Below are 21,698 nucleotides of genomic sequence, written 5' to 3' on the forward strand. Positions count from 1 at the left end.
CTGTATAGCAACCACTATGCTTGGGTTTTCATATTGCATCACTTTTTTGTCATAGGTTTATTTTGGGTGTTCAGCACTACACATTTGCTTTGTCTACAGCATGGGAATATTCCGAACGATGAGTAAATGTTAGCCAGAGATTTAGAAAATAGGGGCAGCAGAGACTTCAAGGGCTTTGGACTGACTATTTTTTATTTTTGTATTTGATTTTAACTTATCTGTCCTTTACTTATCTGATTATCAGTGAACAGAATCCTCTCTCCTTTCCGAGAGAGAACGGTTTACACTACTACTGCAAATATTTTGGCACTTAATATGCCAATCATGCCCTGTTCCAACCAGCAGGAGAGGAAAAAGTAAAATAAAATCAAACCATGTTATTTGGGAAGCCTGTATTTTCCTTGTTGCATGCTGCCATGGTCACACAAAATAAGCCACGTCACTTGATAACAATCGCAGCCTGGATAGCAGTGAACACCGATAACCCGTTATCATGGCATTCTCGATGGAGACTAAGCTCTCTGTGTAAAAATAGAGGGTGTCAATCACTCTGGAAGGGCAGATAGAACCGACATCCCCCAAGTGTTAAAGCCCATATACTCGAGGAATGCTACAATTGCGTGTTAAGCACTGCTGGCTTTCGCACGAATCAAAGGATGGCATCCTCTGACAGTGCCAGCCCTGACCAAGTGTGTGTTCGGATGCCTGCAGAAGTCATGTCCTTTGCAAGCTGGTTCTTCCATGCTGTACAGTGGGCTGTGGCAGCTTCCCAGCGGGCACTGTCTGTCTGATCTGGCAGGGGGGAAAGGCATTCACCGTGAACTACAAAAAACTGGTAAACCGTGATGTATAGGTGTAGGTGAGGTGGAGGGCTTCAGACTCAAAGCAAGCTAATGTGATTACTCAAAACTGTATTCTGGGTGAGCAAGGCATTGATTCCATAAGGCATGTAAGTTATGACAGAACAGTTTTACCAGGAAGGCATTCGTGGGCTCAGGTCCAAAAAAAGAATCATGAAATGGAGATATTTTTACTGGTACAACTGTAGGGTGGTATGTGAACAGGAGAATCATCTCATTTTGATAATTGACGCAGATTTAATAGAGATCTTGTGCGTTTGAGGAATGCCAGCCTGTCAGGCAATGAGTAATGGAGAGAGGGCTGTGATTGACTGAAATATACAAGAGCTGTCCAATGCCATAATAAAACCATTCCAGCTTTAACGTTCTAGGGAATAAACAAACACCTCAATCAAGACACATCCTGTCTGTCAGTAAGGCAGCACAGCCAGAGTCGTCTCGTACCTATCAATTTTCTACATCAAACGATTCGTGTCAGATCAAGTGATCTTGCCCCCAGGGCTAATAACAGCACTAGAAAAGGACAATCCCATCTTTCGTCTTCCCCATCCTCGTCTCACAGGGACCTGGTGTTCAAAATCAGCACTCCTGAGAGGTGTCAGAATAACTAATGACAGCAGCTTTAAAAAAATGCAGCAACGTAGCTGTGGTTATCTAATGTTAAAAGCCCTTAAAAAAACAGGCGTACAAACATGTTAAAACTTGCATTTAAAGACAGTTATTATATCATGCAAAGAAACTTTTGAAGTGTAAGTTTACTATAAACACATTCCTAAAGCCCTGGATTACAACTGCGTTTTTACAGCTGCTACACTGTCAGTTTCAAAAGAATGTAAAATTGTATGCCCAAAAAAGAACCGCAAATATTGGAAATACCCACAGGAAAAAAGTTAAAGGTTAAGAAAAAACGTTTTCTATACACCTTAGATGGTTTCAGTAGTAAACTTACAGTGTAACTATTATCACAGCGCCATTCCAGATTGACATTTCTGAAGAATGTAGTAATGCACAAGATGGATCCAAACAAAAGTTTAAGTTGGACTTTCAAGTCAGTCTTGATCAACATATGCGCTGTTCTGTTTTCAAAGTAACCAGCTGAACCACTGAGTAGTCAAGCAAAGGGCAGGTAGAGAATTAGAGTGGCTGCTTTATTATAGGGGCCATAACATTAGCTGCTCTTTAACAGATGCCTTTGAAAGTGGCCCTGTGAAAGGGCCCACGCGTGTGACTCACCTTGTCTGTGCTGTCCGCGGTCCTCCTGAGCTTCTCTTCGATCTCTTTCCCAATCTTGTGCACCGTCATCTGGGTCTGCTTGATGGCACGTTGCGTCGTGTGCAGCCTGGAACAGGAAGACCGGACAGTTGGAAACCCTGCGGCTGAGCACAGCTTATTACAGAGGGAAACCGCCCTGCTCCTGGATTGCCACCTTCCTGCAGATGTACTAGATATATCTAAATCATTGCTCACTAAAATCAGGGGAACACATGGGTTATTTGGAATGATTAAGACCACTAATTATGTCAATTAACTAATTACACTGTTGGATGAAATGAAAATCCAGCAGACCCTGAGGCTCTCCGGGCCAGGGTTGACCATATCCAACTTATCAGAACAAAGGGACCAATTAAGGGACCCATTATGGTTCTGCACTTGATGTAATTAGCAGGGCTGTGAAGATTCTGTGCTCCATTAAATGCAGTTTCAATTTATTATTTTCCTTTCTGTTCTACCAATTGAAAGGCATTTGAATCTATGTCCTTCAATCTCGGAGCACATTGACTTCAGTCTTATAGTTACAGGTCAGCATCACAAAATGTGCATTTCTGAAGACAGGAACAGCAATATTAGATCAAAAAACTGCTATGACACGATCACCCATGAATGTTTTGTTAAATTAAAACATAGAACGGCACTTAGGCTATTTCAAACAACACAGTTGTACCAGAGATGACTTTTCATATTGATGAAGTCTAGCTCCAATTGTATTTATAGCTATAGAAATGTAGGTTACTGAATGCCATCTGTTTGTCTGTTGTAGTCCTGACCCATTTAGATGATTAGAGTGGTGTCAACCCTAGCCCTTACCCTGACCTGCAAACTCTAAAGCTGCCCTAATGCAGCCCTTACACCCTTCACAGCTTAAACACAACCTACGTTCATCTATGAATATGAAACAGTCTTTCAGTTGTATTAGAGTGTGTAATAGTGCTACATTTTGGATGAAGTTGGTTTTGTTTCGTTTGAGGAACCTCTGGTTCTATCTTGTTTTAAATGGCACTGGCTTCATCATTAGAGCCATATTTTTTAAAAATTCTGGTACATTTTGGACCAAATGTGACTGCTGGGTTTAGACCACACTCCGAACAGACACTCCGAACAGATAAGCGCTCTCTCCAGAAAATGCTGCCCTTTATACTGTGTAGAATTAATTGTCTCTCAACAAATACTGGTATTTGCCCAAATGAATCCAGAAAATACAGATTCATATCAGAACAAGTAATCTCCACATTCGCAGTTCAACCTAAGGACAGAGAAGCCATGGAGTCCCCATCTTTTCATTTGGATTAATTCAATACTCCTTCCTCCTTCTCATTACTGACCCTCATGATCCCTCAGGGAAGCCAAAAGTGTAAATCATCTCAAGTAAGAATGGATGTTCAAATAGCCAAACTGACAGATTTATAACTTAAAAATACACTGGCCACACTATAAAGAATAAAATTGAATAAATAAATAAAATTGGAATTGGAAATTGTGAACAAATGTAAAATATATGGGAGCATGTTCCCTTAGAAGGTCATGAATTCATGCAGTCATGAAAAATACACAAAACATAAGTGAGAATAAAATATAACAAATAGCAAATAAAAATAAAAATAAATCACAAACTCATGGATTTAGGATAATTCCTGGTAGGAGAGGCAACATAAAAATAACCCACAGTTTCGGCATTATAGTAATAATTGAATTTCTATGATGTTTGTCCATTCAAAACAGTCATCTAAGGGCTCAGGCAATTCAGCAAGGTACATTATATTGCTACCACCATTTTACAAATTTAATTAACAAACATACTGAATTTTGTATAATACCAAAGAAGCCAATAGTTCTGAAATGTGCATCTGATTAATTATGTGTGAACTAATCTAGTGTGCAGTTCATAGAAATCCATGAACAATTCACTAATGTAGTTCATGAATAACAATGATATTGGCAAAAGCTTCAAAATACGAAGTGTTCATTATTAAAATATTTGCACGGGCTCAGAAAAACCTTTAATTTCTACTCATGCTTTTTACTGATGTCACTTGATAACCCAGCTGCATTCAAACAAATGGTGGCGCTGACAAACATTTTTTCAGAAACATTTTCTAGAAAATTAGCTGAGCAAACGAAGTGCTTTCCTTTTGTACTGGAGCAAAAAAAAAAAAAAAAAAAAAAAAAAAAGCACGATACATCATATTAACGAATGACTTCCAAGTACTGGTCATCTCCGCAAGAAGTTGGTCAATAAATCTCCAAAGTGACAAAACAAACACAGCCTGACAAGTGAATCATGTTTGGGACACAGTGAGCCACGCCAAACTTATACAACAACACACAAACATGCAAGGATGGGAAAGCATTTATAATCATGTAGTCATCTCAGCGTTGTATATGAATGTCATGATGATTACTGAGAACACACTAACAGAGTGGTACCCATCATAGTTAACAGGACTTTTTCCATCAGTCTTTGGCTCTAGTACACGGGAAGCCCTTCGTTAACAGCCTGCATGACTCCGGCCGAAGGGCTTGCTTTTCTCGTTAACCAATTCCCTTTGGCCGAGTTTTCACAGCAGGGTTTCAGAAAGCTTTTTCTGGATGTGCTTCATCTCACCTTCTCATTACATGCCGGTGTTTTATTTGTTTTATTCAGTCTTTTTACATAGCTGGTAAACCAAAGGATTATCACATTCTCGCCTTTGTCCCAAAAGGGCCAACTTCATTCGGAGCAGGAGTGCAGGTGGCCTACATTATGGCACCACCTCGGCGAGCTTTGTGGGGAGGTAAAACAACTTGTTCGATTACTGCTCTCAAACTGGTCCCCAAATACGTTGATTACATTCCACAATTAAACATGGCTATAATAGAGTAGCTGTCAGAATTACAAGGTTACTGAAATTATACAATCAGAATAAATATAATCTGCTAATTCCTGTGCTCGATTCTGATGCTATTTTGTAATTTAATGTGATGGGATAGATTAAGAACATGTGTTTTGGAAAGCACTTTCTTTGCCTTAATCTGTTCATTACACTCAATGTGAAAAGTCTCTTGAAGAGCACTCCTCTCTCTCTGTAAATCAGTCTACAATGAGGGTTTATGACGAAAAGCTCAACAGCGTGAGATAGAGGAATGACGTTCGGACTTAGACACACCCCCCACACACACCTCAGATAGGCTGTTTCTGTCAGTAAGCTCTGTTAATGTCCATGTTCACATCATCAGGGAACTTAAGACACACCATCTGCAGGCAATGTGAAGCAGGTTAAGAGGAAAACAGCCGTTAAAGATTTTTTTTTTTTTAAGTTTCCCTTTTTCTTGAATTAGCTCAATGAGGAAAATCAGTGGGCGCAATCACACTGCCTGCGCTGTACGCACCAGGTATTTATCTTACAATTTGTGTTAAGCCTTTGGCTGGGTTCACTGTCATGTTAACCGCCGTGTCAGTGCCGACCATGTTTAGGTAGGCTGGCACTTAACGCAGATTTGGATGGGTTTACGCAGTTTCTCCATGGAGCTGCTTCTTTCCTTCAGGTTTTTTTTCTCCCCACTTGATTACAGCTACAGATGTCTAATGAAAACAAAACTTTTGGATAATACTGGCAGTCATGAAGTGGGGAAGATAATGTTTCTAAAGCAGGGCTGGAAAAGGCCGTCACTCCGTCCCCCCCAGGATTCTTTAATAACGTTCTAGCTTTCTAAGATACTTCCTTTCGACAAACCTGAAGGGGCCATTATGACATTTTGTAAGTACTCTTGTGTTTGCTTTGATGTGCTCTAGACTCACAGTTACTGTTAACAGCGGTTGCTTTTACACCATTGAATACCGTCTGGGGGGAAAAATGAATCTCTGTGCTGTGCCATTCCCCCCTCCCCTCACACACACACACACACACACACACACACACACACACACTATGTTGCTGCTTTAAAACATAATTTGTAACATACTTGAGAGGAGCAGAGGGCCTGATATGCTACGCTGATGCTTTACTTCTTTCAGATGTCGGTGGAATATTGATTTGATACATTTATCTGCTGGTTGGCCAGCCGATTGCCATGGTGGAATCCGATACCAGCCCTTCCCTGAGGTGAAAGCCGTTATCTCACTGCCTTCACGCATGTCTGAGCTCTTATCCGCGCAGGGCCTGAACCAGGCTACTGCACATCTGCTAATCTGAGCCTCAGACAGCTTATCTGTCCTGCTGCACTACGCCAAGACTAGCATATTCACACGGGGGCTGGTGAAACTTTCCCATAAAGTTCTGCGCAGTGCAAACTTTCAATATTGTAATAATAAAGTAATAAAATAATAAAAACAAAAAGTCATCTTGTCAACATATGACACATGATGTCAAGATGTTTGATGTAACAGAGATGTAGTTAATTTAAATACTTTTCATCATACAAGGTTTATTTTTAAACTAAAAGGTGTGTGTATGAGTATACAGTATATGTGCACTTTACATTAAAAAAAACACATAATATTTAAATATATTCATAATATTTGTGTATATTTGCCAATATGAAATACCATAGCACATAAAGCAAACACACATGAGGGGCTTGCTTGTTTTGTTTGCTTTTTCAGAAGAAAATAAATACTTTCTAAACTCACAAAAGCATCCCTCAACTGGACTCAAGTCTATCTAAGCTTTCTTTAAAATAAAAAAATGCCATTTTAAAATGTAGGTGTCCTGTATAATATATACAATTCAAAGTAAGAAAAAGTATTATTCTAAACAAGGCATTTTTTCTGTCAAGTAAGGGCTATAAAAAATGGGAATAAAATAAATAAATAAAGTGCACATTAATCTTGAGATAAACAGAGTCTAATCCCTCATAGAGTTGCTGGAAGGCTATATGACAAATGAAACCTAAAGAGCTGAGAAAATCCTCACTGGCACAGAGCAGCATACCTCCCCGGAGTCTGCTTTCGTTTTTTTGGGTGAATGCATTTCCTTTACAGATGATCTCCAAATAAATATTTAGAATCCGCATGCAGCCAAGAAAAGAGTCTTTGCTTGCTAATCAATTCCAATAACAGTGATGACTGATCGCTAGTCCGCACTGGAGTAATCAGGCCAGTAAGCAAACACAGGCAGCAACAGGAGAAGTGCTGCGCTGCATGACCACTGACACAGTATCTAGGAAGAAAGAACCAAGTACAAAAAGTGGGAAAAAATAATAATAAAAAATGGCTCACTTTAATATAGTTGATACCTGGCTAGATTTATTAATTCTATTTCAGCAAACCAGCTTCTTCCAAGTCCTCCAATGCCAACGCACTTCATCCCCAAAGACATTCCTGCAGGGATCGCTGCGCTTTTGCTCAAGAGTTCGCATCTCCCGGTTCCCTTTCATAAGCCGCTTCTAATAAATCTTGAAAGCTATGAAATTCTCTTTGTACAAGAAAGCAAGCAAGGAAATGAAATACAGGCATAGCATGAACTGAATAATCAAAAAAGCCAAGATAAAATGGAATAGTACATATATATCTTTCTTTTTTTATCCTGCACTACATGATATGGTTTATTCTGGCACACCAAGCTATCAGATGACAATACATTACATTATCAAAAGTATTGGGACAACAGACACATACCAAAGACAGCTGTTCACAAAGTATTTATAGGGTGTAGATCCACCGTGCGGTTTTACGGAACGGCGGCGGTGCTTTTGAGACACATGACAAGAGAAATACGGGGTCCTTACTGCAGCTGCACACTTTCTAGAGTGAGAGTAAAGTGACATTCATCTCTACCTTCTCTTCCAGTTAATCCCACAGGTGTTCTATGGGATTGGGTCTCTTTTGCCACTGATTTCCAATCCCAACTCTGTAACACCCCTATTGACAATACTTTCGGGAGTAATCTGAACATGTGGAAGCTCACAGTTGATCTCCTAACCCTATAGCTCTTCTCTAGTTGCTGTTATTCATACAAATAATACGTGTCTTCCGGTGATTGCATATGGCTTTAAGAAAAAGACTGATAAAAGAAAAGAAAACTGCCATGTTATGACAAAACAGCTTTGCATGAAAGACAGAAAACAAAGCAGAAAATAGCTTATACACCTCTGCAAAATACCTTCCAAGGGAATGCCTAGATATCGGAGAAGCTTGCCATACACCCTGTAAAGAACATTTGTCTACTTCGTGAAATGTCATTAAGATAAGATTTATCCCTTTAAAAATATTTTGGTCTGACTGTAGTTTTCACCTCTCTGCAGACAGAAAAAAATGATCCTGCTTATTACGTCCATCAACAGAAGCGTTTACACAGCAACTTTTATTTGTGGAAAATGTAAATCTGGAAGATACAGGAAGAGATACTTAAGTCTCTGGGTCATTTAGAGGGCGACAGCATCTGCATCTACAAAGGTTACAGATAGGAACTTTGAGTCACGGCACACATTCCCAAACTCTGAATATGACATTGTGAAAAGGAAAAAATAAAATAAATGGCATTACCAACATCTGAAATCGGATATAATTAATATCTTCCCAGAGTGTGCGTGCATGCACATTTCCACACACATGCACGCAAACACACATGTATATATACACACACACGCACGCAAACAAAAACACATAATACTGTATGCATTAAAAACCAGGAACAAACACACTCCCCTTTCCAGAGCTTGAACAGGAAAATAATGTATTAATGTTCTTGCCAAGAGGGAATAATCAGATTTTAAACCCTCAAAATATGTGGTCTAGATATAACTACACAGAGTAATGTTGACAGCTTTTTAATCTTCCTATTGATGAGCAGATTGAAAATATAAAAGAGTTATGATGTGGAGGGAGAAGCGGGCAGAATTGCTGCAAGATGCAAAACAGAGCGCTGCGAGGGAAAGTGGCCGTGCTCCACGGATGTGCCACAGCTGCACGGGCAAGACAGTCACAGGGAGGTGGTTCAAACATCGACTCGAATCCCCGCTCCTTAAGATAATTTATATGCACCAAAGCAAAGCAAACCAGTAAGAAATCGTGTTCCTCCCCATCCATAAAACATTGAGATCGTGTCTCTATCGGGTACTAAGATTCAAGAAAAGAAACATGAGGAAAATGTACTTATACAATATGTCAGGTAATTAAAGAACAAACACATAAGCACCTGTTATTGGAACCAAGGAATCTCAAAGCCCCTATAAACGGTGCAGTTACTGACTGGCAAGACCCCCCCCCCCCCCCATCTACGTTGTGTGAGTGAAAGAAACAGTGGCATTTACTGGGTGTTTTTATATGGTCCAAAAATGCTCTGGAGGCGTAACACTAACACCGATCGATGTTTAATGTTCTCGCTGGGGTTTTCACACTTTGAAGACAGTTATTTTGTTCGTTTCAAATTATGTTTTTCCGGCCCAAGGCTGGGCTTTACCTCTCCGCTAGAACAGCTGTTAAAACTTTTTGCTCCTAATCCCATTCAGAACGATATCCTGTGGCTGATTTCTCTTAAGTAGCTTCACTTGCAACTGACAAGTGACACTGGAGGTGGTGGGTGGGTAGGTGGGTAGGTGGTGGGAAGGGGGTAGGGACGATGAAACGTGATAATTACAGGAAAAGGTTTTATCACCTCCACTGTTATTCAGGTTCTGACTCTTCAGTGACAGGGAAGGCTGACCTGAACCCTGCAGCACAAGGACAGGATTTTGTTTTCGCAAATGCCAGTCAAATGTCAGGGCTCCGGCAAAGAAAATAATAATAAGACAAGAGATGTTATGGAGTAGAAAAGGGAGGGTGTGGCCTGTTAACCTCCTGGAAATATGTACTAGGTGGTATCTGTGGGGGGAAACTGAAAAAAAGAAAAGAAGCAGATTGTATTCTGTGAGGAGAAACAAAAAACGTTAAATCGTGAAGATTATTCCATCGCTGTGAATCCCCACAGAGGAGCAACTGTAAAGACACTTGGCTTCAAAATGTGCGGCGTACAAGCACGGTGTGCTCAGGTTCTCCTTAATCTGCTTCCCTTTCCTACTGTACTGGACGCCCTGTGTTCAACAGGGACACTGATCTCCCCAGACTCACATTTTTATTTATTTATTTTCTTTCCTATCTTTGGGTCTATAATGAAAATAAGTTCTTCCTGCTTGAGAATCATACGTCCTTCCTTTGCCCGAGTTTACGGTTTCAGCTATCAATGCCTTTGTTCTGTGCAGACAATGTGGAACAACTACACAGTGAAACCTGTGCAGGTCACCAGGGGAATGGGCTTAGCGTCCTGACCTGAACTCCCAGGAGGGCGTTTGTCTGCTTTAAAACACAACACTAGAGAGATCGAAGCAATCTGGCACATAACTGCCATCCACAGGAGACAAAATTGCAGATCACTGTATAGTTGAGACAGGGCAGTGCTCACACAGCTATGAAAGGAATCTCAAATGGGAGTCTTATGCCACAATGTCCAACTCTAACCAATCACGTCACGTCCAGAAGAAAGAAAAAATAAATAAACTCCCCCCCCCCCCAAAAAAAAAGAGTTAAAGCAGTAAAACATATTTCGATGTATTGTAAATAAACAAGACTAAAAACATGTCATGTGTTCTCATGTTAAGAGTTTAGGTTTCTCCTCCTTTGCATTGTGAAATATGCAGCTGTGGAAGATGGCCTTTTTTCTTGTTTCCAGCATCTATCAACATCCTGTCAATCATTGCTTGTATGGCATCCAAAGCTACTGACTCAACTAGAGTGCTCATAGCACGGAAACATATTGAGAAAACCTGTTGTTTCAGGAGCCTCTTGGCATTCTTAACTTCAATACATTTAATCATTAGTCAGTCACCCGGGGATTGGGAATTGATTTGGAATAAATAAATTCAGATTTGCATGTCCACACACAAATGTACCACTTGAAAACATTATGTTAATACAGTCCATATTGTGTGGTGTATTGAAAAGGGACTTATTTACACTTATGTACAAAAAGTCCTAGAAAAGCAACAAAATTACCAGAGTGAAAGACATGTACTTTTGTTCTTTCAATTCCATTTGCTCTAATCCCCCCTGCTCATCAAGCTGACAGTGAACTGAAGGGCTAAGATTGGGAGTGTGACATGTATTGATAAGAAATATTGGTATGCAACTCTGGGACAGTCCTCACTGGAGGCCCAGAACACAAGATTTCCATGTGCCCCCTCCAAAAAATGTAAACCCTGTTGTACAAAGAACAATTTTTCTCTATATTTGTAATGGGTTACTTACTATGTTCAGTTTTCTTCATCTATTTACAGTTTTAAAAAAAACACACACAATATAGGCGTTCATTTCAGCAATATCCAACACTTTGATAAATGCACTGCCTGGTTTTCAAAGCTCAGTAGCTGATATCTGACCAACTCTTCCTCAGTTCACATATTTCTTTGTGCTGTAAAAAGTCACATCCTCTCATTGCCTGCAATGCAAAATCACTCCATCAGCAACGTGTCAGGCCAGCTTACATTACAGTGAAGGATGAAATAGCCATGAACCCAAGGACTCTGTCCATGTCCTTTAGTTAAACAGTTCCTTCTGAATTAAAGGCAGGCTTTCTTCATCAGTTTCTGAAGACTACAATTGCTTCAAAGCAGTCAGCAAGTAGTCAAGTTAGAAATAAGTCAAACACATTATTAAAGCTAGAAGAACCTTTTGGCTCCCTTAACCATCACATTTCAGTTTCACTGATTTCAGGTATATCCTAAAGAGAACACTAAATACATATATATTGAAAGATATATATGTATATTTTGGCCAATTCTATACTAGTCTATTTTTTAATATATAAAGTAGCCCATATAAAGATGATTAATTCAAGAAACATTGTAAATACTCACAAAATAAATAGTGTGCACTAATCAGAAGATGAAACAGATTTTTTTAGAGCGAAGTCACAATCTAGGTCTCATGCCAGCATTGACATACTGTATTAAGAAAATAATCTGATGTTCTGGCTCCTCTTCAAGAGGAAACCACGTTCTCCTAGCCTAGAGCTTGAGAGGAGTACAATGAAGCAGATAAAAAACGAGTTGCCAAGATTAAACCCCCAACAAAAGAAAAAAAGTTGGAACAGAATGACAAAGATGGGAATGTATTCACCCCCCCTGGCTAGAGGGATCAGATCCTACAGGAGAGGCCCAGGACACAGACTTCAATAGAGTTAGGCCTGTATAACGATCCCTGCATGAGAAACAGGCCCCACACAGCAGCAGCAGAGCAGCGTGGGCACTGACAGTCACTGGGGAACCCGCTGGAGAGAAAGGTGAGAAAGTCAGAGCCCCTCTGCAAGAAGCATGTTTTCTTCTGAAGCCAGTAATGCTCAGGGACAGGCATCAGGACCCTGGCTCAGTGTAATCTACATGCTGATATTGCCCAGGGCACTCGAATGTCTCGAAAGCCCGAGTGATACACTGCAGAAAACCTCCTGGGCCAATCTTTTTAAACACCTCATAGCCAGGGCCTAAACAAGCCACATGTCAAGCACACGGCACGTCGTCGCCATGCAACACAGCTTGACGTTTCTACTGAAGAAGTGAGAACGGCCTGCAAAGACTCCTCTTTTTTAGGAGAGCAAACATTATTCAATAAAAAAAATGGATTTTGATTCACTGTTATATACGAAAAAAAACATATATATAACATATATATGCTATTTTAGTATTAATAAAAACGCACTGAAATGCTATAAATTCAGCGTCTTTGCAAACAGTCCTCACAGCCCACGTAAGTGGTGTAATGGCTCCACCATGTGGCGTCAATCGCAAGTGTCAACAAATCTTTACAAGCTTTATAATGCCAAACAGTCCACTGGGATTATGACCCGTTCTTATGGTTTACCTAGATTACATTTTAAACCACTTCTAATCTCAAAGTAACTTTCACATGAACTTCTGTCGCTCTGCAAATGATTTATACCGGGTTTTTTTATTTACCCTGCCCTAAACTGTGATGCCTTCAGAAGGAGTCTGTAATGAAAGTTTAATAGATCATCCTTGTGATTCTAATAATATTCACCAGAGGGCAGTGCAAAATACTGTAATAAAATTATTATATAAATACACCTCTAACCTCTTGAAAGTCGAAAAGCATTTTTAAACTATCACTCATAAAACAGTTTACAAACTATTTAATAGTTAACATATTTATATAACATAGTTGATATTACTTAATCTACGTATAACATGGCTGGTTAAGTGACAAAGTGGCCTGTGCTCCTATTTGCTAAAATACCAAAATCCTTCTTTACAACAATGTGCTCTCACCTCAACAGAGAAAAGACACTATAGGAGTTCCGGACAGCACTCTGGTCCACTTGAAGCAAACTGTTTTTCTTCCTTTCGGAGTGATCCTAAAACAAAATCGATCTGTCAATAAATCCATACATACACTTTACACTTGTATTCAAACAACTCGATTTGGGTTGAGCCTTAATTATTCTATTTTTATGGTTTCTCTAAATTTTTGGGGATTATTATTATTAATTTCTATAATGAGAACAACCTGGATGAACCGACCCTCTTATTCTGTGTTAAAGTGGTTAGACAGAGAGATGGATTATTTAGGACTGGAACACAGCAAACGTTTGCGACTGGGGTTTATTACCGAGAGTATTACAGACCAGGCAACCCACAGAAAGAAGGCTGTAATGGCTCAACTTGGCATTCGTAATAGTATTAAGTGGTAAACGATTAAACGAGGATGATTAAATCACTGATTGAATCACTGATTGAATCACTCAGCAGTTAGTTATCTTCCCTACACTTTCCATGTGGAAACGATACGCGTTGAGGCAGTTGGGAAAACGACGAGACAGGTCTTACTTTGACCACAGAGCACACAAACACCTCCTGCAAGCGACAGTTTCCGTATCTGCTCTTACCCTCTGATCGTAGTGGGCTGCATAGTAGCCATCATTCAATCCAAATATGATCTCATTGGAATTACGGGAACGAATCTATTAGGAAGCAAAAAGAGAGGGGGTCTTGTCAGTGTGTGTAACTGAGAGTGAATTGGGGAAAGGTTTCAGAATAGGTTGAGAGAATTAAACATTTGATCCTTTTTCCGATACAGAGGGGGTGCGCTCACCTGCTGTCCGGTGTAGCGCAGGCCGTCCAGGTTGACCTTCCACTCGATGAGGAGCTGGTACTGCTCCCTCCGACCGCCCCAGATCCGCACCACGAAACATGAGACAGACATGTCGAGCAGGTCGGGCAGCATGCCGAAGTCCAGACTCCTCCATGTTGGGTTCTGGGGGAATAAAAACCAACAAGAAATCGAGATCAGTCACAAAGGCTCGGCCGAGGGTCTCGAGTCAGGTTTGTCAGGGTCGGCTGTCGCTAAACAAGAGCCATGATCTGAACACTACTGGGCCCGTCAGGCGCTCCCTATATCCACTCACATGACCAGCTCACATGAGAGACCATAGTATTCTTTTAAGATATTATTATTATTATTATTATTATTATTATAAATAATAATGATACTGTGTCTTCTTTCTAAGCTCAAAATCCAGGAGACAAGAAGCAAAGTGTTTCTCCTTTTCTTTTTGTTCAGAGCAATCAGATTTTCAACCAGTACCTGCAATCTAATGACAAATAAACATTTTACTTTTAAACAATACTATAAATGGCTCATAAGAAAAAAACAAGAGCTTTCCAATATAAGATCCAATCTGCCTAGTATGCCATCTGCTTTTATTTAATTTTGGTGACAGATTTGGTTTGTAAAACTAACCCACGCCACCCGCGCTGTTCTCATCACAGCAACTCAGGGAAGAACTACTGCAAAGTAATTCAAATCAGCTTTTTAAACTATATTTGTGTAAACTCATATTGTCCCAGTCATTATTGTACAAGAATAGCATGTTTAAGTGTATGACAGCGGCTCATTTACAGTGTTGTAAAGCAGTCTACAGTGTTGTAAATGGTCTACAAAACACTAGGTATCTTCACTATAATAATACGGTTTGTCTTAGGTATTGATTCCTTACTGATGCAGTATGTGGTTATGTACCCTACACATGGACACAAGAAATGAAAAACGCATGGTTTAAATAATAATAATAATAATAATAATAATAAAAGTTAATAAAAGGAATCCATGCATGTCTTCCTGCAAACGGATATGCAGCTGATAAAATACCCAGGGCTCGGACCTAGGGTCACTCAGCAGTGGGACAGATAGAAAGACAGACCTAAGAGGAAAACAGGAAATGGGGGGGATGGAGCATACATGTCTTTGGAAGGAGAACAGGTTTGAAAAACACGGAGGAAATGGACATAATCGTAGGTGCAGAGGAAACCGTGACGGATGGCCGTGCCAAGACCGCTCAGAGAGGGCTGAGACTTCCCATCAATGTTGCCCGAGGAAAGATTCAGGTTCCTCTGGGAAAAACATGCATGGTGCTGCAGCTCAAACATTCACATTACATTCACACTGACTGAAAGACTGAGACAATGTCAAATCGTTTCAGTTACAAAAGGAAAACTAATTATTTCTCCAGTCTCTCTCATTGGATATGTAGGCCTCTACTTCTCATATTTTAAATAAAGACACCTGGACTGCAGCATTACTACAGGGAATTCTCTCCCAGGAGGGCCTGACAGAGCCGTTTTGAACAGGAGAGAGTGCGTCTGCAAGGCACTTTTGCTTTCCTGCTCAGTGCGTGACTATACCTGCTGAAGAACCTATTATAGCAACCAAACCAAACCGAACTTGAAAAAGGTTATGATCACAGAAACACAATACATCAGCCACCGCAAGAGTGTATTTAGGGACTCTGATCATATGACCGCTTGCCATGACAGATGTATCTCATTTAGGTTAACTCACCACATGCGCACCCATGACACACATACCAAAGGACACGTTTACTCATGGGTCTTAAATGTGATTTGTAAAGTATTAATTTATGATGAGATTAGGATCAATCTAACGATTACACGGATTTGCAAACGTAGGCATCTGATGGTATTCAAGCAGCAGCATTGTACAGAGTATTTTAAACGTTCCAGAGAGAAAACAACTGTAAAACAATCCATTAACAAGCAGCCTTCAATTTCTGGTATATTGGATGAAATATACACGATCATTAAATCAATTACAGTACTGATTTAATATGTATAATGCTGAAAAATACCTCAAGTGAACTGTTTTTACTCTGGCACAGGCATGCATGCAATTATCTATTGCAAAAACAAGATGGCTGGGGGGGGGCTTTTCTATTTTGTATTATATATTTGGCTCACATTCCCTAAACTCTGAGCGGCCATGACACAGGAAGTCCAACATGATCTAAAGGCCCAATAAAGGTCAAGACGTTTTTATTTGTTACCAGGAAATGCCCCCTGCAAGTTTTCTTGGAAAAGAAAAACGAAAGAAACTTGGGGCCTGCTCTCCTCCAAAAAAAAAAAATCAGACCGTAATCTTTCCCTAAGAATATCTGTGTGTAAATCTCATGTTGCTGTTGCAGCGAGGAATAAAGAGATTGTGCGATTAAGAAGATTTCACAGACGGATTTCATCTGGGCTTAATGAGTATTTAACCGTGAGGGTATTACCAAGTTAAAAGGGCAGTGTTTGTACCAAAGTATCTCAGGCCTCAAAAGAAACTTCACACCAAAGTACAGTTTTATGAGTGCACCTCCATGGTTAATTACCTGTAGAAACATTTACATTGAAAAACTGAAACTGAAGCATACTGCCTTTGTCCTTAAAAAAGCTGAGATTTATCTGCGATGCCATGTTCCTGGGAAAAAAGACTTGCTCTCTGTACTCACTTGTTCATTATGTAAAGTTTTTATCCTGCATTGGGCAGGAATGCCACCCCCACCCCAATTCTACACTTCATATTAATTAATGCTGTACTAAAGAGTCTATTGTGACTGTAGTATATTGTATAGCTGGACAAGTACAGGAAACCACACCAATCCTACTACACACAATACAAAATACTCTAACTGACATGTATTGGGCTTTGGGAAATTCAACTTTAGAGATGCTAGTTTTGTGTCGGCTGACATTACGGCATGAATATGGTGGCAGGGCACACTAATAAGCTGGTATTACTATAATGATAAAGACCATAACTTCACTCCTACTGCACTAACATACTCGCAGCTGCTATCTTAAAATTATAGCAGATTATAGATAGCGTAGATCTTATGTTGAACTTCTCCTATTATAGCTGCCTACTGAGATGGAGAGTTTCAGTTTCTCCCAAACTGTTATGACTGGTAACATAAAACTGGAAGTGCTTGGTGTCTTACAGCATAAATGCAAAGTGCGAGCGTTGCAGTGCGCTTGTGCGGTACGAGTAAGTGAAATCTTGACCAATGTGTCCCAAGAGCTTCCCGTTTTCAAGTAGGGTGCAATATAATGGAACCAGAGCTAAAACAATAAACCACAGAGCATTCGACTGCAGCTGTCACAGGACTCGTTGGTCTTTGCCCATTAGTTAGACTTTACTCAATCAGCTAAACCTATTTAAATTGTATAGAATAGCTCACTCACGTGTTTTCTTTGGTAAATACAGTTATCTTCCAGCTCCCAGACACGTCACTACAGCTCGGCTTCACTACTAAGTTACCGACACTAATATGGGCCTAAAGAAACCCACTTTTTAACTGTCAAAGGTATATGCAATCATATAGATATTTTAGGCTATGTGTAATAAACAGCTTTAAGTCTACATTATATACTTTATTATTAAAACTGACACTTACCAATGAGTCCCTTATGACTTCGCTCTTGTAAAAGTCTGGGGGAGGGAATAAAAACAGAAACACATGCATCAGAACATCCGCTGTGAGCTCTGGTTTGGGTTGAAATGCATCACTGGTTTGGCAGTGTGGAGGATATGATTCGAATCTAGGATTACAGATGATTATCTTAAAAATGACTATATAGTCTTGAGTCAGTATAAAATTACATCAATGCCCAGAAACATGCAATCCAAGAGCTGTGCAGCAAAATAAAACGGTGTCAAAAGTGTTAGCATTAACTGTGCATCAAGGGGAGCACTGAACGTGGTCCTGTTGCATTGTGGGTATGCAGAGCCAAGCGGCCACCTCTGGTTATCCAGTTGTCGTCACACAGGTGCAGAGTGAAGTAGGTGTCCAGCAGCGGAGAGCCGTTCTTGTTCACGATGTTGCGGGCGGCGATGCTGCGTAGGTGACGGAGGCGGCGCTGGAAGGGACAGGCAGATGTGGTGCAGATGTTGTTAGTGCATTAAGTGTGATACAGAACCAGACACCAGAAATACAAAACTGTAAATGCAGACAGATGATTCATACTCCAAAGAAGGCTCAGCCACTAAAATCCACCTTGTTCCCTTTAAGCCTACGTTGGTCAAGGAAACTGTACTTCAGATAATTTGATGATGATAATAATAATAATAATAATAATAATAAATGAACCGCAAACACAGAAATAATTAATACAGAACAAATACAACCCCTTTAAAAGGCACTAACCTACAAAAAGCCTTTAAAAGAGCTGGTATTTACTTATTTATGTATGTATGCATCTATTTATTTATTTATGCATTTCAAAACTTAGACTGACTTATGTTTTGAAAGCACAGATTTGTGAAAATATACTAGCTAAAGGAACATGTTGAGATACAGGATTCACGCTACAGTGCACAGAACCACCCAAAAGCACATTGTCAGTGAAGTGATCTTGAACTCTGTTTACTCCTAACAATCTTCATTTGTAAGGATAAGAAGCAAACTGTAACGATGTATTTTTAATATATCTGTGATTATTTTAAGATCGCAAACATTAAATTCTCCTTTGCCATCCAAGATAGCATACGGTTAGATAGGCCCACATTTTTAAGGTGTCACATGACCCTGGAAGTAAAGACAGATCTTTGTACAGAATGCCAAAAAGAAACAAGTAACATTCAGTTATTTTTTCAATTTAGCAGCACTGGTGTTTAGTCTTTACAAATGAGTTGTATCAATGTTAGTTTAAAAAGAAAACCTGACCTTGATAAATCTAGTTCAGCAGAACACTGATCCTCAATTCATTTTTTTTTTTTAAATAGGTTTTAATTCAGAGATTATTTTAAAAAAATCCAGAAGGAAACAAATCCTTCTTTGTTTTTTAGTTCTGTTTTTGGAGAAAGAAGTGAATCCCCACTTACTGTAAACTACACAAGACAAAAAAGTAAAAGAAGAAAAAAATGAAATCATTTCTACAGCATACCTTCAGGCTGAACTTCAAGATTCTTCAGCCAAAGTCTTACATGGTGTACCATAGCAGTTACTGCAGGCATTAACATAAGTCATGGGATTCCCTATGAGATTAAACCTTTGCACAAATCACATTTGTTCTGGGGTTTCTTCAGACGTCTGTGATAAGCGTCAGGAATAAGAGAAAAATTATGTATATTGCAGCAGTAAAACCTCAGACTCCAAACTTGCCAGAATTCCAGCGGATCACCAAATCAACGACGAATAGTTTACATCCTTCAGCTCGGGGCTCTGGCTTTTAAACATATACTGCTAGGTATAAAGAACAAGCTGAGTAAATTTCACTTAATATGCAAGACTATTTGGAGAAAAAATAATCACTTCGGAGGATACCAAATGCTCCAAAAGTACAACAGAAAGGAAAACAAACAGGACTGCATATAAATTGGTCAAACAGAAAATATGTATCAACAAATTTCGGACAATACTAAAATGGGTAACAAAATAAAGGCTGCTGTCAGGCCTTGTGCTTCCAGGTCAACAGAGCAGAGTTTATATGCATCTCAGTTCTAGACACTTGCTGGTTCAGCCATTCTGAGTAAAACGTATAGTCGGGCATTGATTTGGAGCGTGCCAAACAGCTCACGTTGACTTATTGTGTGAGTGACCACTGTTTTTTCTCCTCTTTCTTTTTTTTGTGAAGCTGTTACAGGCTGCCTTTGTGGAGTCTCCTGACAGCAGAGCCCACGTAACAGCGCCGGCTCTGTCACGGCCGCTGATTAAATAAGTTTTAGCTTCATGGAGCCAATTACATAAGGAACTGCCAATGTTCACCAGCCTAATGAGGTAATGCAGAAGGGGAAGGAAAAAGCTAACAAAACGGACGTTATACCACAGGGAGAACTTAAAACAGAAACGTTAAGAGAGAGAGGAGCCAAAACTGGGCATAGTGCTTTGAACTGTGTCTTTGTGTGGGCGAGTTTCATTTCAAAAAGATAAACAGCTGGCAACCTATCACATGGCTAGACATGCCTATGTTGAACTGTATTTGAGAGGAGCTGCTACGAACCAAAAACAAAACTAAAAATAATAACAGCAACAGTGAATGCTGCTGCAGGGACTGTCTACGATTTGTCTTGTTCTTAGAAAAGCAGCACATTCCCACCAGACCTAAAGGGCCCGAGTGGGGTAGAGAGGACTCACTCCACATACAGCATTAGGTCTTCGCTGTCTATGGTGGTCTAAAAGTGCAGGGTTGCTTTGACTTTGCACAAACCATTTGACTTGCTCAGTGCTGCATCCATCTGATGCACAGCATTGCCCTGCACCGATGACAGCAGGGAAGCAAGCAGGAGTGTGATCCTAGAAGTGGGAGCTTTATAGAAGACAAATATGGCACAATTGACTTTGCAAAGTCAGCACAAATTAGTGTGCATACTGCTGTATAATCAAAACGAAGCGTCTGTTAATATGTGACTAGCACGTTATGGGCTATCAATTGAATAGACGATAATAAGGCTGGATAAACAGCACACAGACTGAAATGATACACTGACAATGTCTAGCAAAGAAAAGCATGCTGATGCAACTCTGATTAGGGTTAAGGATGCTGGGTGTGAGCCCAGTCTTGGTGTTGCTCCAGTCTTCACGTCTGTGCCTGTGCTGTCAGTGCAGACCTGTCAACAGGGCAGAGAGCGGTCACAGGCATGGGACTAAGCTGCTGCAAGATCTGGTGCTTGACGTTAATATGTGGGTCACGTTATTCAGCCCTCGTTTGCAGACCTGTGCACAGATCAATCGAGTGGGCATTCATATGACAGGAAAGGAAGGTTAACTAGCATGCCTTCTTTTCCCGCCTGCAGGTGATTCAATGCAGCCAAGAACCCGGAGTCGCCCAGGCCCTTTCAGACCAGGACGTGCTGGTAGCCTGCAGCTCCGTGTCATCGTCCACCTCGGCGGGTTACAACGCTGCGGGAAATCGCCCCGCTTCTCCTTACCTGCTGGGACGTGAGCTCGACGTGCAGGGCCCGGGACGATGCGGCTCCGGCGTTGCTGACAGCGGCGGCAGAGACAACGATATCCCGACCGGCAACCGAGCTCATCCTCCTGACGGATCCAGGGGCATTCGCTTCATTCAGGAAAACGGCGCATTACTCCGGCAAGCCACGGCGGCTGGTCACCGGCCTGGTACCCGCTGGCTGGGTCCGCGGCGGGGGTATCGGTGCGTGTAGACAGTTTAATTTCTCTTTTCAAGCCCAGCTGTCTGTGGCACGACATAAACAAAGTGAGACTCGCTCAGGAAGCCATTACCCTACACCCCCCGTCCTGCGTCAAGCCCCGGGCGGGTCCTGATTGGTCGGTTGCGACGCCGATCATTTGGTCAAGCGAGGACTCG

General features: G+C 40.6%; 1 protein-coding gene across 1 annotated transcript in view; it reads right to left on the minus strand.

Moving 5' to 3' along the window:
- The window catches only part of uvrag (UV radiation resistance associated gene), a 77,623-nt gene extending 55,947 nt beyond the window's left edge, over positions 1-21,676 (minus strand). Inside the window, exons 1-7 of the mRNA XM_066699533.1 lie at positions 21,301-21,676; positions 18,173-18,290; positions 17,828-17,862; positions 14,191-14,352; positions 13,985-14,059; positions 13,368-13,453; positions 2,094-2,199 (exon numbers count right to left, since the gene is read on the minus strand). Coding sequence (XP_066555630.1) covers positions 2,094-2,199; positions 13,368-13,453; positions 13,985-14,059; positions 14,191-14,352; positions 17,828-17,862; positions 18,173-18,290; positions 21,301-21,405 — 687 coding nt within the window. The 5' untranslated portion in view covers positions 21,406-21,676. The remainder of the gene's footprint in view (positions 1-2,093; positions 2,200-13,367; positions 13,454-13,984; positions 14,060-14,190; positions 14,353-17,827; positions 17,863-18,172; positions 18,291-21,300) is intronic.
- Positions 21,677-21,698: the final 22 nt, after the last annotated feature.

Source organism: Amia ocellicauda, chromosome 3 (assembly GCF_036373705.1).
Source record: "Amia ocellicauda isolate fAmiCal2 chromosome 3, fAmiCal2.hap1, whole genome shotgun sequence".
Taxonomy (NCBI): Eukaryota; Metazoa; Chordata; class Actinopteri; order Amiiformes; family Amiidae; genus Amia; species Amia ocellicauda.